Genomic DNA, 16724 nt, shown 5'->3' on the forward strand with positions numbered 1-16724 from the left:
GAGAGAGCAATGTCCTGGTCAAGCACAGCTCTGGGGAATGCTAAAAGGGCGCCTGTTGATGCTCTTTTTCTCAGCCTACTGGGCCCAATGGGATATCTGAGAATCCTATAGTCAGGATTTAAAGTAGAAAAGCCTTTGGGTCCTATTCCCCTCTTCATAGTACCATTAAGTCTTTCCTGGGTTTCTCACATTTTCTCTTTTTAAAATTATATTCCCTTTATTTTCCCACAACAATCCATAAGGAAATTCGTAATAACCCATTAGACTTAGAACCCAAGCAACAATAAAAAATTGGCTTATTCTTTCCTGGAGGGTAAGTAGGATGCAAGCTTTACAAAGACAATGCTGGATCTTATAAGATATTTCATTGAGGATGGAATGAAAATATCCACAATTTGAGATTAGTCAATTGTTTTATTACCTTAACAGCTACAATGACAACAACAGCCAAAAGGCAAAAAACAAGCTGGATTTCATAAAAAAATAGAGGATGAATATTCTACTCTCTGCAGCATTTAAATGAGGGATACACAAAGCAATGAAAAATTATATGAGTAGCCATTACAATACAAAAGAAATTACCAAAATAAGTAAATTATAATAGCTAGATAAAGTCCACTTACATTTATTGTGCATTCACTAGTGTTGTTGTTAACATCTGCCTTTATTATTGTCATTACGTAGTATACTTAAAAAAGAACAAGTAAAAAAAGAGAAAAAGAGATAATCATTTCTACCCAATGGTACATCTAGAAGATTCCTTTTTTTTTTCTCTCAGAAAATAGAGTGAAGATTTTCTTGATTTGTCCTCAAAAAGCCACCAACAATAAAACTGGAAGAGAGACAAATTAGCTCTAAACACCCACAACCCATTCTGGGTGGAGTATAAATGGTTAATCATGACTCCCTTTAAAAACAAATTTTTATCTGACTCTTGGATGTGATTTAAGATACTAATGGGTTATATAGTCTTATTCTATCTACATGATTGGATTACATAGAAAAAGTGAAAATAAGAAGGGGGAATGAGATATATTCTTTACCTGTATCCTGAGGTGAATAAAATTGCACTTTAATACTACATGTTTTGTGCAGCTTCTCAAATCTTAAGCCATAGCCACAACAGTAATAGTTGACTCTGTATGTTCTCATTAGAATTCTACCAAATATCTGGCTGGGTAGCTGCCCTCGCCAAGTGGAACACGTAACCATCAAACTGAAGCATGAATTGGGAATCACAGCTGTAATGAATTTCCAGACTGAATGGGATATTGTACAGAATTCCTCAGGCTGTAATCGCTACCCAGAACCCATGACTCCAGACACTATGATTAAGCTATACAAGGAAGAAGGCTTGGTCTACATCTGGATGCCGACTCCAGATATGAGCACTGAAGGTGAGCATCAGAATCATGTTGGCTCCTTGTGAAATGTGTTTCAGAGAAGCCCTTGCCTATCTATCTGTCTATCTATCTATCTATCTATCTATCTATCTATCTATCTATCTATCATCTATTATCTATCTATCATCTATCCATCTGCCAGCCTACCTTTCTGTCTATAATTGATTGATCTAAATATGAATAATAGAAATGGAGTAAAGAAAAGGGTTTAGGTTTAACATTTAATATGTATCTTTTGATAACTTGGTTGATATTCTGTTTTGCATGGGTCTTTGATTTGTTTATTCATTAAACATGTATTTATTGAATATCTACTGTGTATGTGGCACTGGTGACCGAGAATACAGCAGCTAAGAGAGGCAGGACAACTCCTGCCCTCATAGGGCTTATAATCCTATAAAATGACTACAAATAGAAATTAAAACTGATGTTTTGTTGTTGTTAGGAAGATACATGGATATAGCTATGAGAGTATGCACAGACAATCAGACTCAGGCAAGGGAGTCAGGGAGGTGATCCGGGGAAGCTGTGTTTGAACTAAGATCTGAAGAGAGGGCTGGGGTCAGCGGTGTGGCTCCCAGGCAGAGGGAGCAGCTGTCCAAGAAATCCCTGTTGCAAAAGAGCATGGAGGGTTGTAGGAACTGAAAATAGACTTGTGGGCTTCAGATCAGAGGGTGAGGGAAGTGAGTCTTGCAGAATTTGGGCATAATAAGGACTTCAGACTTTACCCTAAAGTGGTGAGAAGCAGTGGAAAGAACTGGCTGGGAGTTGCCCAAGTAATCATTTTCTTTTTCTTTAGAAGTACACTTTGATTGCAAAGTAGAGAATAGATTGGGTGGGCCCAGAGTGAATCCAGGACACCAGTTAGGCGGTAAGTGCAACATTAAAGTGAGAGAGAATGAGAAAGTTAACGAAGTTCAGGGAAGGGTTGTGGATCATGAGGCTGCATTTATTGCGCAAGTACTGGCTGAGCCTGTCTTTGTGAAGAGACAATTATGATGTGACATGGGTGCTGCTGGGGAAACAGACATAGTTTTGATGTAAGGAGCAATAAGACATGTTCAAGACTAACTACAGTACAGAAGGAATGCATGAGAGGCATGAGTGATGTGCTCTAGGAGAATTATGGTGTGAAGAACAGGCAGGCAGGTGACATGAGTGTCTTGTCATTTCAGATGGAAGAAAGCATAGGCCAAGGCACAGAGGTATTGGATTTTAGAGGAATGGTCTATATTTCAGTCTGGTGGGAGAAGAGGGTTCTTGTAGAAAAGGAATGGAGCTATTTGAAGCCAAGAGAACCGAGTTGCACTAGTAACATGAAACAGATGTCAGCAGGGGGCAGCAGAGGGCTGCGAAAATGGCACAGGCTAAGGGAGTTTGGTCAACACTATTCTGGGGAAAGAAAAAAGATCCTGATGCCTAGGGAGGAAACGTTTCTATTATCAGTCCTCTTCCCCCAAAAGTCCATATGTATCAAACACTCTTCTAAGCAATTGCATGCTTGAACTCATTTAATTCTTATAACCAGAGTCAGGACAATTAGTTATCTCTATTTTGCAGAGGAGGAGACCGAGGTACAAAAAACTTAAGTAACCTGGCCAAGGTAAAGAACAGAGACAGCCTGGATTTCAGAACAGTCTGACCCAGAACATTGCTCCGGACACCATACATGCCCACATGAACTCTTCACACATATTCTGCAGACCGCCACACTTTCAATCTGTCATTTGCATCTTTAGGTGGAATTAGGCAGAGTCATGGGTTGCCAGGGAAGCAGCTAAATCTTCCCAGAGTCAATCGTCAAGATGTGGGTGGGGACAGAAGACCTCAAGAATCGGGTTTCCTGGCATGTGGCCACATTGGCTCTTTTTGAATTTCAGGTGGTCCTGCTGGCTGAGCTGGATCCCTTTGTGGGTCTGTGTGTGAACTGAGCTATCTCTGGGGATGAGGTATAATTTTTGTTCCTTAAGGAGGGGATCGTTTGGTTACTGTTTTCGGTAACGCTGATCCAAAGATGCTTAAGTTAGGCACATAAGCTTTGTCTTTTTTTTCCAAGGGAGGAAAAAAAAACCCTAATTTGCACAGAAGAGCGCTGGTTGAATCTAGGTCATATTTGTCCTGTCCAGATTTTTTCTCTGGTTTCAAAACAGAAGAAATTGTTAGAGTGCCAATAGCTTCCAGAGAGCGTTTGGATTTTCGCTTCTTTGATTCTGGTTTTATAGCATTGTTATCCCATTGGGATATTATGTGTGGTGAGGCTCAGAGAAGTTGAAATAAGTTTCAACTTAGTCCCAAGTCCTTAAGTTTGTACCAATGGATGTTATAGATAATATGAACCTTATCTATATTACGTTGCAAAGGTGGAAAAGAAGGTATACTAGAAGATATACACGCATCCCATTGGCTCTTTATGAATCCATCCCATGCTCTGATTACCTGAAGTCCCTGCTGACAGATAGGGGATTTGCATGCTCTTCCCGAAGATCCACTGTAGTTGTATTTAAACCTTTTGGGGGTCTGCCTTTGTGAAGAGAGAATTGTGATGTGACACAGGTGCTGCTGGGAAACAGAGACAGATAAGATCATTCCCCTGTGACTGGGGGTCCCAGTCACAGCAGTGGAGCACCTTCCACACTGACTACACAAAATGACAGCAAATGAAAGCTCCCCCTTGAAAAAGGCTAAACCCCAAGACTACATAGAGTTCTTCTTCTTCTTCTTTTTTTTTTTTGTTCAGCATAACCTGGGGAGTCATCAAAGGTTTAATGACCATTTTGGAGTCCCCGAGGCATTTTTGACCAAAAGTTCCAGGTATGTGGCTCAAACTATTAGCACAGTAAACATATAGATTAATTCTGCTGAATATTTCTAGAACTTTAGAGAAAAATCCATCTGAAAATGTTTTGAGCCACATAATGCTGTCAGCGAATGCCTGAGAAAGAAGACAGTTTGTTAGGACCAACCTGTTCCAATCAATTGTGCCATCGATCCTTATCTTGTACATTTTGTCATATACAAATGGATTGGTTAGGTTTTCTCTCTCTCTCTTTTTTTTTTTTTTAAATAACTTGATTTGTGTTTTTCACCTAAGAAACAGAAAGCTCCCAAATCTAGCATCTACTCAGAAAAAACAAGTGTGCTCTTAAGATTTAGTTTTCCTTCACATAGGAAGTGCTCTGCTTGTGTTCTGCCCTCTGTCAGGGCAGTACTTGGATAACAAATGGTCTGCCTGGTCTCTCACATGAGCTAGTGTGCTGCCGAGTCCTCAGCTACCCGTTGTCACAGTCTGAGTTCTGGCCTCTGACTCAACACACGGCATTCAGCTCTGCCATGAGGCAACGACCCTGACCTTGGAGCCGCAGGCCCTGGCTCGAGTCTCGTCACCCTGCATGTCTGTGTGATATGGGGCAGACTAGTTCCTGCATTTGGAAAGTGGGGATGATAATTTCTACTTTACAGGATTATAACAGTAGAATAAGATGATGGATGTGAATGGGCTTTGAAAAATCACCAAGTTGGGGTGTATTCGTCCCAAGTTCTTAAGTTTGTACCAAAGGATGTTATAGACAATATGATTCTTATCTATATTACATTGCAAAGGTAGAAAAGAAGATATACTAAAATAATAATAATAATAATAATAATAGTAATAATAATAATAATATATTCAGCCATCAGTCTGCCCCTGTATTGAGAAAGGAAAGATGTGTGTGTGTGCATGTGTTGGAAAGGCTGAAAGTTTGTGCCAGGAATGATTCTTTCAGGGCCAGCCTTAGGTAAAACTTGGATATCATTAGGCCCCCCCACTTATTTCAGGCCCTAATGCCTCAGGCTTCCCCAACATAACCTTGACCCCTTCTCATCACCTTTGCTTGTCATTGCATGATTTCAGGAAGTTTTTGATCATTTCAGAGTTGGATTAGCCTGGAAGAGGTGCGGCCTGAAGTTAGATTAGCGTGTCAGATCAAGTTGGTATTATTGGGTTTTGTTTTATTTTGTTTTAATTCATGTACTTACCTAAGGCCTTTTGAGCATCTACTGAGAGCTAAGGCCTACTGTGAGTTCCAAAAGAATGTTTCAACTTAGTTGCCAACATTTAAAATTTTGACTATTTTACATTTTAAAAATCTGCATTTCTGTCTTGCCTTTAGGTATAATTGTTTTGGGGAATAAAAACGTTTTTTTACCCAATTAAATTCTACATGGAGCCAAAATACACAAAACATAAAAATCAGGGCTCTGGTTGACATTGGGTTTGTTATGTGAGCTTTTATTCCTCGGTGGGTTACATATTAGCTAAGGCTCCCTAGAATGGTCTTCAAGAAGAGCAATGTGGGTGCATTGGGCACAGCTGGCTCCTCTAGGGGTGGTGGCAGAGGTACTCAACCCCAGGCCAGATGTGGCTCTCACACAGGGGTGTAGGCAGAGCATGACCAGGTGGGTGGGGTGCAGGGACTGACTGGGAGTTTGATAGATTGACAGCATGGGGACCAGCAGGAGCTGCTTAGATGGCAGTTCTTTCTACCTTTCTCCTGCTATGTGCTGTTCTAAGAACTGAGCAGGCAGTAGCTCCTTTACAACCACCTCTTAGCAACAATGAGCTTGGGACTATTATTATCCTGTTATATCTGAAAAAACTGAGGCACAAAGGTTTTTCAAAAGGTCATTCCGTCATGGCCACTCAAACCCAGCCAGCCAGATGCCAAAGCCTCTGGTCTTAAGCTACTGTCCTTCCCTCATCTGTATCTGGGAGAGTGCCATAAACAACTGACTGCATGGCAGGCCCACCCAGGTCTAACCTCAGAGCAGAGCAGAGAGCAGTACATCAATCAAAGCTATGGCTCAGTTTGGACTCTGAGAAATCCCGAGACATGTAGGAGCGGGCGTGCCTCCAATTTAGATGCCCTCAGGGACCAGGTAGGCAGCACAAAGAGCAATGCCGCTCCCCCCCTCCCCCTACTCTCTACCCCGCCCCCCCCCCCCGGAACTGTAGAGTATACCCTGCCTAAAGGAATTCCAGTTAAAACATTTCCAAACTGCTCTCTAGATCCCCATAGTAAGAGGGATTAGCAGAGCATCAGCAGCAAAATTAGAATATTGTCCTGGTTTCATGTAGAATTTTTATCCCTGTCTCTGAGCTGGAAGCTAAGATAGGCCCCCTGGATAGAGTGGTATCTGAGGGGGCCTTCAGGCCATGACCAGGTCTTTGGTAATGTTTGCCCTTCTCAGGTGCTGATACCTGATCACAGTGTGTTGTGTTGGACTTTCAAGACTTGCATTATAAGGGTATAGCTAAGGAGGGAAGTCTGAGTAGCTCTCCTGTGAGAATTCTGGGCCCCAGTGAAATCTGCAGGAAAATAATTTGAGGGAGGGGCTTTCCCACCTATCCAGTCCTCCAGTGGGCTGGCAGTGTGAGACTGTGGCTCTCAGGACACCACATGTTGTGTCTCTGTGGTTGAGGACAGAGAGTAACTGGAGAGATCAAACCATACGCATGAAGTTGTATTTCCATGGACTCTGTCTATTTCCCGCTTTCATCCATTTTTGAAGTCATTTCCACTGACCTTCTTCCACCCGTCCCCCAAATCCACGAAATGTCTTTGACTTGAGAACCTGTAAGCAGAAGAAACTGCAGCATCCAGGAGTGTGATGATTTTAGGGGGATCTCTTACAGCAGGCCTCGGCAGAGCATACATATCCTCTCTCCGTGGCAAAGAAGACATCTAAATCATCTTGCAATAGAAAAAGTAGTCATGAAGCTGCAATAACTATAATCATAACTGCCCAGGAAAGGAAAAACTGAATTAGTTTTAACGCACACTGCACCATGAGGGAATAAATGAACGATTTATCCAATATCCCACGTGTATCAATTAATAAGTTAGTCATTTCATTGGATAAATGGAAACTAGCACATGTTGAATGAGTAAGGTTGACTTCTTTAATCAGGATGGACTAATTCTGTTTTACATTTACCTGGAAGATCCTTTTGGATGAAAGGAAATTGAGGTGACAGGACTGTCAGGTCCTCTTTGGAATCCTCTAAACCTCTGCTGGATCTGTGCTAACGGAAGATGTAAAAACCGCTCTTCTGACCACAGGCAGTGGTGAACCTTTCTTTAGGGGAAATTGGTGTCGGTGCAGAAGTCTCTCGAAGGAGCAGCCAAATCAAGTGACAGAGCTGCCCATTGCCTCCGCAGGGCCCCTCCACTCCTTTATTAGCAGGATTTGATAGTGTCTCACCTTTTCCTTCAAAGCAAAGGAACGAAGCAGGCTGTGTTATCCCTGCCTCGCTGGGCAGTGCACTGTGACTTCCCGGGGTGCTGGAGGAGTTATTGATGGCGCTGTTGGGGTTTCATTATTCACATGTCTGTGCTGTGCTTTCTCCACCCCAGGCCGGGTACAGATGCTGCCCCAGGCGGTCTGTCTCCTGCACGCACTGCTGGAGAATGGACACACCGTGTACGTTCACTGCAACGCGGGGGTCGGCCGGTCCACGGCGGCCGTGTGCGGCTGGCTCCACTACGTGATGGGCTGGAAGCTGAGGAAGGTGCAGTACTTCCTCGTGGCCAAAAGGCCAGCGGTCTACATTGATGAAGACGCATTGGCCCGGGCACAAGAAGATTTTTTTCAGAAATTTGGGAAGGTGCGTTCTTCCATATGCAGTGTGTAGGTGGCCCATCTACCTCCCCTCTCTCCTGATTTCCCTTGGAAGCTGGAGTGACAGTAGTACAATGACCTAGGAACAAAGATTCCACCTGAAGAGACGGGTTGCTGGCTTCTCCCCCAACCCGCCTCCTTTAGTCTGGGGCTGACTTTCTGTTACGCTTTGGTTGAGCTGTATATCGCCTTAGAAATATTTTACAAAGGAAGCTGTGACTGACACATGAGAAAAGCTACAAGCGGCTGGGCTGTGCAGTGTTGTTCTAGCGTCAGATAGAAAGGGAATGCGTGCAGTTCCTGCTGCTGGCAAGCGGACCAGCCCTTTGCTTGATGGACACTGCATTTGTTGTATTATGAAGTCATGACAACACTTGCTGCCTTGTAACGTGGAATTCAGAAGAAAGCTAGGACAGTATGTAGATTTCATCACTTTCATACTGAGATTATAAAATGAGAGCTGGTGAATTGCCAAAGAAGGACATAAGAGTAGAAGCCTGGACTGTGACAAAGTAAGAGCTCAATGTGACAAAAATTGATGGCTTTCTAGATCTTGTTTTGCATTCTGCTTCAAAGTCTGTTCTGTTCCAGGGCATCACCTTCCTTATCTACCCACAGCCCTGGGTAATACTCAAAGTAGAGTTATATTTTCTCTACTTGATCGAGGCTCAATGAACATAGATAGCTTGCCCAGGGTTTCCTGGCTATTCACAGATGAGCTGGAGTTTATTTGACTCAGTGCTTTTTCAACACAACTTGTTTTGCCAGCTAACTGTAGTGAATTCAGCTTCTCTATCTCAGAATAAGGTTGATTTTCTGCAGCAGTTTCTACCGTGAGAAATGGAACAGCATTCTGATCAGTTGCCAAAGAATTTAGGAGAGTACTTATATTTTGAACAACCTATTTTAAAACATGGTGGGCTGTCTCAAGGCCAAAGCGGCCTGAGCTGCAGAAGAGGAGCTATACAGGGTGGGGCAAACGTAGTACATGAAACAGTTTATTCTTGTATTATTATCAATTAATTATTGTATTATTTTCCAAACGAACAATTGTAAGCCTACTTTTGCCCCACCCTGTATTACCAGAAAAGCCCAAAGAGCCCAATTCCATAGGTCATTGTTCCCCAGCTTGGGAACAATCCTGGTCCACACTCAGTTGAATACAGTATGCAGTTACTGCACCTCCAGAATTTGCAACTCACTACCTTACCCTAGATTCTACAGGAAACACAAAGATGAACAAGTCTTTGCCTTCCAAAGCCTGGGAGCAGCCCTGTGTGCAATCAACTATGATGCAGGATTGAACTGTGAATGCCATGTTAGAACAGGGAGAGGGGATGTAACTTTTATTGGGTGCCTCTTATGTGCTAGCTTGTTAACCATCTTACCACTTTTTATCTTCCTAGTACCCTATGAGAGAGGCTTTGTTACCTCCATTATGGAGACCAGGAAGCTAAGGCGCTGAGAGGCTAAATCAACTGTGTAGGATACATGGTGATTAAATAGATGAAATGAGATGCAAAGCTAGGTTTGTCTGACTCAAAGCCCATACCTTTCTTATTAAACTATGATGCTTATTTACTTTTCTGCTCCTCTTTCCTTTCATAAATATTTATTGACAGACACGAGAGAGTCTGATTTAGGAAGTATGGGGTATAAGAAGGATATAAGGTGAGCCCCAGTGGAGTTCAGAGGAGAGAAAGATGTCTTATGACTATTAAACTCAGGGGAGATGGCATTTGATTTGGGCAGAGAAGGCTAGACAAGACACATTTCTCCCTCAATTTTATAGTTAGATTTATAAACCAAGATTGAATAATCTGAAGTCCAGCTCCCTTGTTAAAAGGAACTAGAGATAGCTGTTGTATTAAAGTAACCCCTTTATACTAATAATGTGTTGTATGAAATTTAACCTTAAAAATGAAATATTTCTAACTCATTATGTGTGTGTGTGTGTGTGTGTGTGTGTGTGTGTGTGTGTGTGTGTGTGTAATGTCTAAGAAGTCAAGTGATGTAATTTCTACTACAGAAAAACCTTTTTGGGTGGACTCTTTTGCTCTGATAGGCAAAATTATTTTAGGGCTATTAAATAATATTTTGGAATAACCTCTCTCTTGTTTTCAATGAATAGATGTCTAATGTATTTCAAAATCACCTGGAACTTTTGCTAAATAAAAGCATTAAAAATGACCTCTGTGTGCGGGATTTTTTGTAAAAATGTTACTAATTTTGTCTGCAATTCAGAAGAACAAACTATGTTTTCTTATTTTTAATCTAGTTTATTCCTTTATTTTTCAAGGGAACAAACTAAGACCCCGAGACATCACATGACTCTTGTACAGCAAGGAGTTTCAATTAAGGGCAGAGGAAAGGGATAAGCTGGGAAGCTCGGTCAGATTTATTTTGGTGTTGAGGAGTCATTGGAGAATTCATGGGTATAAGAGAAGGCAGTGTAGTTAGTGGGAAAGAATTGGTGGGAGGATTAATGAAATCAGAGTAAGTGGAAGAAAAATGGCTAAAATGAAAAAAAAAAGCAAAGAAAAATGAAATTTTCAAAAGAAGAAGAAACAGGCATTTTCTTTTATAAAGATACTATAAGAAGGAAGGTGTGACTGTAGACACAGAGGGGTAGAGAGAGTCAAGGTTATGTTCCCCGAACAGAAGGTTGTGCTAAATACTCACTGCAGTAGAAAAGGACAGCTCGATGTAATGAGCTGACTGAATAGGGGGGTGTGCTGTGCATTGATTTATTACCTGCTAGGAAAAAAGAAAGAAAGCTGAGAGGAGATAGAACTAAGAAGAAAGAGGAAAGGACTGATGAAGCTACCTCTCATTAAAACAATCATAATGGCAAGATAAGAAGGCAAAGAGGTGGAACAATCATAACAATACTTTGTTCTTTCCTTCCCTAACCCATTTCTCCCAAAGTCTTCTCCAATTCAGGTAATGGACACATACTTCCATACTTCCGGTTGTTCAGTTTCCAAATCTCAGCTTCCAAATGTTCGTTCTTAACTCCTTCCTTTCAGAATTCACATTTGCTCCAACAGGAAAATCTGTTATCGCTCCTGTCAAAATATGTGGAGTCTATGTTTTACCTGCTCCAAAGAACAACCCTGTTAGAGCTTGGATAGTAATCTCCAGACTGAACTTCAGAAATAGCCTCCTAACTGGTCTCCCTGTTTCTGTCCTTCCCTCTCCCTGCCCCTACCAGGATCATATCTCCTATTACACACTGGCCAGGGAGAGCCTATAAAAATGCATGGATCATGTCATTCCTGTGCTCAATGTCTCCAGTGACCCGCCACGTCACTCAGGGTGACAGCCAAAGCCCTTCAAGGATCTGCACAACCTGGTCCTCTGTTAGGTCTCTGACTCATCTCCTACTGCCCTCTGCCTCACTCTGCTCCAGCCACACTGGTCTTCTTGCTCATTGAGTACTGCAGGCAGGCTCCTGCTTCAGAGCGCTGGCACTTGCTGTTCTCTCTGCCTGGATGGCTCTTTTCCAGGTATGCACATGGCTCACTCCCATACCTCATTCACGGATGCCGTTCTAGACCGCCTACCAAGAATTGCCATTCCCAACTTCAGCCCTTCCTTTTTTCATTTTTGGCTTTATTTCCCTTCATGGAACTTATTACTGGCCAGTATATTACATCATTTGCTTATTTGTTTTATCGTCTGCATTCTCTCACTACACTGTAAACTTCATAAAGGTAAATGTCTGCATCTGTTTTGTCTGGTGATGTACCTAGAGTGCCTGTCGTAGAGTCTGGCATATGTAGTTCAGTGAGTGAAGGTCAAGAATAGCCGATAACTATTGACAGCATACACGTTCCATGGGCTCTTCTCTAAGGGCTTTGCTATATCAGCTGATTTAATCTTCCCAACAATACTAGGAGATAGATATTATTATTATTATCATCCCTATTTTACAGATAAGAATACTAGAGGCATAGAAGAACTGTGAACTCATTTTTAGGCAAGTAAGTTTCACTCTTGGTTTGATAGAATAAGCTCCTAATGATCCATCCTGTATATACTCTGGGCATCCTGCATGCATTAGTTTGCTAGGGCAGCTGTAAGAAAGTACCACAATCTGACTGGCTTAAACAACAGAAATTTATTGTTTCACAGTTTTGGAAGCAAGGTCACAGTATCAACAGGATTGATTCTTTCTGAGGGATGTGAGGGAGAATCTGCCCAGGCCTTTCACCTACTTTCCGGTGGTTGGCTGGCAATCTTTAGCATTCCTTGGTTTGTAGATTCTTCCTATGAGTTTTTGTGCATGTCCAAATTTCCCTTCCATTTATTTTGTTGAGCGTATAAACAGCTGCAGGCCTCACAAAGTCATAAATAAAATTCACAACTAAAAGGTTAGGCAAACCTACTGACCTGTTACATTTCAGATGTCTGAATAGTGGAATTCTCTGTTCCAGAGAAAACTGCAGACCTTATAGTCAGTATTGTTATTACATTAGCAGTATTCCCTTTTGAACTTAACACCAAGTTTTAATTTTCCCTATTTATAGTATATTGTTTTCTCCAAATATAATACACATTTAACTCAGTACTTTAAATGAATCATATTTCTGTACACAAATTTTTTGAGTATTTTTAACATATTAAGCTGATTATTTTAATAAATTAAGCTGATGATTAGAAAATGGAGGTGACACTCTTTGGAAGATACTGGATCATTACATATGTAAACCAATTAGATAGAAGAGCCTTGCATATATCACTGGCAAGCAGTAATTGGAGTCCTTTAAAGAAAATTTTTTATTTTTTGTATTTAAATAGTTCTGGATATGCATGATGAAAAACAATTGATATAAGACAATTCTATTTTGCAGGGTGTTTTTAAAGTGTCTATTAGCAAATTCCTAGTTTAAATGGAAGCATTAGTCAATATTATTCCTCTAGGAATTACTTTCACAAAAATATTTGCTGTTAGTACAGAATATATTTTATCCCTTAGTAGTCTCTTTTCTTTTGAATTAAAGAGAACTGTTTGACCTATGATACTTAGTTTTTGATTTTTATGTTTTATTAGAGGCCTGATGCACGAAATTCATGTAAGAGTAGGCCTTTCTTCCCCCGGCTGTCGGCACCAGCTTCCCTTTGGCACCCAGGACCCAGGCTTCCCTCACAGCCCCGCTTCATCCAAAAGGTCGTCCGGTCTAATTAGCATATTATGCTTTTTTATTATAGACTAGTGGCCTGGTGCATGAAATTCGTGCACAGGGTGGGGTGGGGTGGGGGGAAGGGTGTCCCTCAGCCTGGCCTGCACCCTTTCCAATCTGGGACCCCTCAGGGGATAACTGGCAGTCAGACATCCCTCTCACAATCCACAACTGCTGGCTCCTAACTGCTTGCCTGCCTGCCTGATTGCCCCTAACTTCTGCCTGCCAGCCTGATTGTCCCTAACTGCTTCCCTGCTGGCTTGATTGCCCCTAACCACCTCTGCCTCGGCCCCACATTCAGGACCCAGGATTCCCTCCTCTAGCCCATCACAGGCACCTGGGATCCAGGCTTCCCTCCCTCTGGGCAGCCATAGGTGCCCAGGTTGGCTGCAGCCGCAGGAGATGGTGGGCAGGTAGGTGGCTTTGCCTGGGCTACAGCTGCAAGTGCTGGTGCCCAGGACCATGGGGTGGGCGGCTTCTCCATCTCCTGGGCCACAGCCAGCCACAGGTACTGGTGCCCGGGACTGTGGGGTGGGCAGGCAGCTTCTCCATCTACCAGGCTGTAGCCAGCTGCAGGTGCTGGCGCCTGGACCACAGGCAGGCGGCTTCTCCATCTTCCCTGGGATGCAGTGTGGGCAACTTCTCCAGCTGTCTGCAGCCTGGGATCACGGGGCAGGCGGCTTCTTCATCTCCCGGGCTGCAGCCAGCCTCAGGCACTGGGGCCCGGTTTCTCTGTCTCCCCCAGGACGTGGGGCAGGCGGACATGACGCTTCTGCTGCTGTCTGCGGCCTGGGATCAGGGGGCAGGCAGCTTCTTAGTCTCCCAGGCTGCAGGCAGCCTCAGGCACTGGCCCCTGACTTCTCCGACCCCCACAGGCCCAGAGTGGCGGGGAGTGGGGCTGCTGCCATGGTTTCAGGTTAATTTGCATACTCACTCTGATTGGCTGGTAGTGTAGCGGAGTGACGGTAATTTGCATGTTTCTCTTTTATTAGTGTAGATAATTAGAGGATAAAGGGGATAGAGAGTAAAGGAAATTTACATTTTAGTCAGGAGTCTTTCCACAGCTCATAACTGAAATGTTACCAATAAGATATTTTGCAAAAATATAAAATAAAGAGCGGCCGGGTTTAGTAATAGTTCAAGTGAAAACAATCTAGGGTATTTAAATGAGCCAGCTACTTGCTCTTGCTGCTAAAAAGGCTAACAAAATGATGGGGTGATTTATTACACACACAGGTCTTGAGCCCACAAAGTATACCAGTAGTGTAAAACTTTTGCTCTGAACAATCATCTATTGAAGGATTATATTTATTTCTCTAAACAAGTTTGAAGTAGGATATTGACCTTTGTAGATTAGACAGTTTCCCAAAGAGAATATCTATTTTTCCCCAAAGTACTAGTATAGATGGAGAAAACAAAACCCAGAAAGCTTTTTGTACTAGTAATTTCATCTTTTTAAAAAATATATATTTTTATTGATTTTTTACAGAGAGGAAGGGAGAGGGATAGAGAGTTAGAAACACTGATGAGAGAGAAACGTTGATCAGCTGCCTCCTGCACACACCCCATTGGGGATGTGCCCGCAACCAAGGTACATGCCCTTGACCGGAATCGAACCTGTGATGCTTCAGTCTGCAGGCCGACGCTCTGTCCACTGAGCCAAACTGGTTAGGCCAGTAATTTCATCTTTTGAATAATTGTGCAAATGCTTACTATCTTCCAGGTATCGTATGGGACTTTCACTCATTTAGTACTCATAATGGCTTTGTTGAGTGGATGTAATTATCAAAATATATAGAAAAGAGCATAGGAATATTTGCTTGGATAAAAGAAGACTATGGATAGAAATAGCACTCTAACTATTTGAAGGGCTGACATAAATAAGATGATTACCTTGCACATGGTAAGAAGTTATTCATCTTGCTCTAAGAAAGAAATTTCCAAATAGAGTTGAAAAATGGTAAAACTGATTTTTTTTTAGATAATGAGCTTCCTGCCACGAAATGATTTTAAAACAGAAGTTGAAAAAACTCCTCCAAAAATGTTTTAAAGAGGATTAATTACTGGATGTAAGATTTGACCTTATAACTTCTAAGGTACCTTCCAAAGTTCTCATAATTAATCATCTATGCTTCTAATTATTGATTCATGTTAACTTTCCATTTCTTCTTTTCATTTGCACATGAAAATATACAAATTAGCATTTACCAAGGTAGCCAAAGGACGTTGGAGGGGGGAACAAAAGTGCTATAGTGCTCAAGGAGAAAACTGAGTGCTCAGTTGGCTCTTGCCACTTCTAAGTATTGTTGGAAAAGGTAGGGTAAAGAGAATGCACAGCATAAGTAAAGAAGTGTAAACCTCCTGTAGCTATTCACGGTTTTCACATTGTGTGTCAGGAATTCTGGAATAACTTATTGGGGGCTAAATGAGGTGAGCTGTGGATTGCTCGCCAATGAGAAGAATTTTAAAGGAGAAGGAAGGTCATAGCCTGCAGGAGAGAAGAGGTTTTGCCCAGGAGCCAGCCCCTGAAAAAGAGGTCCTTTGCCCAGGAGCCAGCCCCTGAAATAATTTAGAGTTCATGTAATTGTCCTGATTGGGACATTATCTTCTCCATGTACTTTCCATGAAAGATTTTTATTCAGCATTCTCCATGAAGATTTCACTTTAAAACTTGTCTGACAAAAATTTAATCTGATGTCAGTAAAATATTTAAATTTGACCATTCTTGGACCCAGTTCTAGATTATTGGCTAATAATTCTATGGGGCATATTAGATTAGGTATATTGACTGGTGAAGTCCTGATCACTTATTTATTTTTTTAAATATGTTTTTATTGATTTTTTTTTAGAGAGAGGAAGGGACAGGGATGGAGAGATGAGAGAAAACATCAATGAGAGGAAACATCGATTGGCTGCCTCCTGCACACCACTCACCGGGGGGTCAAGTCCGCAACCTGGGCATGTGCCCTGACTGGGAATCGAAACAGTGACCTCTTGGGGCATGAGTCGATGCTCAACCACTGAGCCACACTGGGTAGGCTCACTTATTTATTTTTATTTTATTTTAATTTTGACCCAAGCATAGAGGCAGATCAGATTTTTTTGATTCAGGGCACTACTAAGGCAAGCATAATAGACATACCAGGATCTTATTAATTACTTAGCCTTCTGCACGAATACCATCCTCTCTCTCCCGCTGGAAGAACTTCCTTTTACTGTTTCACAGGACAAGAGCGCTTTGCTGTGAGGATGTCTTAGCCAAGTGCATTAAAGAGAAGGATACTTGTGAATATGATCACATTTCTCCAATCGTCTCCTGAGTAGTTTTCTTCCTATTTTCACTGCTGTTTAATTTCTTCCCTTTGACATAATTTGATGCCTGTTCAGTTAAACAGAGTTAGATATTTGTGTTAATTAGATATTTGTTGTCTACCCTCAAGTGGAGGTACTTAGCTCGTGATGGGAGCTGGCATTA

At 42.0% G+C, this 16724-nt stretch overlaps 1 protein-coding gene across 2 annotated transcripts in view; it reads left to right on the forward strand.

The window, feature by feature from the left end:
* The window catches only part of EPM2A (EPM2A glucan phosphatase, laforin), a 379313-nt gene that overhangs the window by 56703 nt on the left and 305886 nt on the right, over positions 1 to 16724 (forward strand). Inside the window, exons 3-5 of one of the 2 annotated variants that reach the window (XM_054722330.1) lie at positions 1156 to 1397; positions 7799 to 8049; positions 9470 to 10030. In XM_054722330.1, coding sequence (XP_054578305.1) covers positions 1156 to 1397; positions 7799 to 8049; positions 9470 to 9520 — 544 coding nt within the window. In that variant the 3' untranslated portion in view covers positions 9521 to 10030. Of the gene's footprint in view, positions 1 to 1155; positions 1398 to 7798; positions 8050 to 9469; positions 10031 to 16724 lie in introns of those variants that run through there. The other variant, XM_054722331.1, reaches the window with a different exon arrangement.

The sequence above is a fragment of the Eptesicus fuscus genome, chromosome 10 (assembly GCF_027574615.1).
Source record: "Eptesicus fuscus isolate TK198812 chromosome 10, DD_ASM_mEF_20220401, whole genome shotgun sequence".
In the NCBI taxonomy this organism is placed as follows: Eukaryota; Metazoa; Chordata; class Mammalia; order Chiroptera; family Vespertilionidae; genus Eptesicus; species Eptesicus fuscus.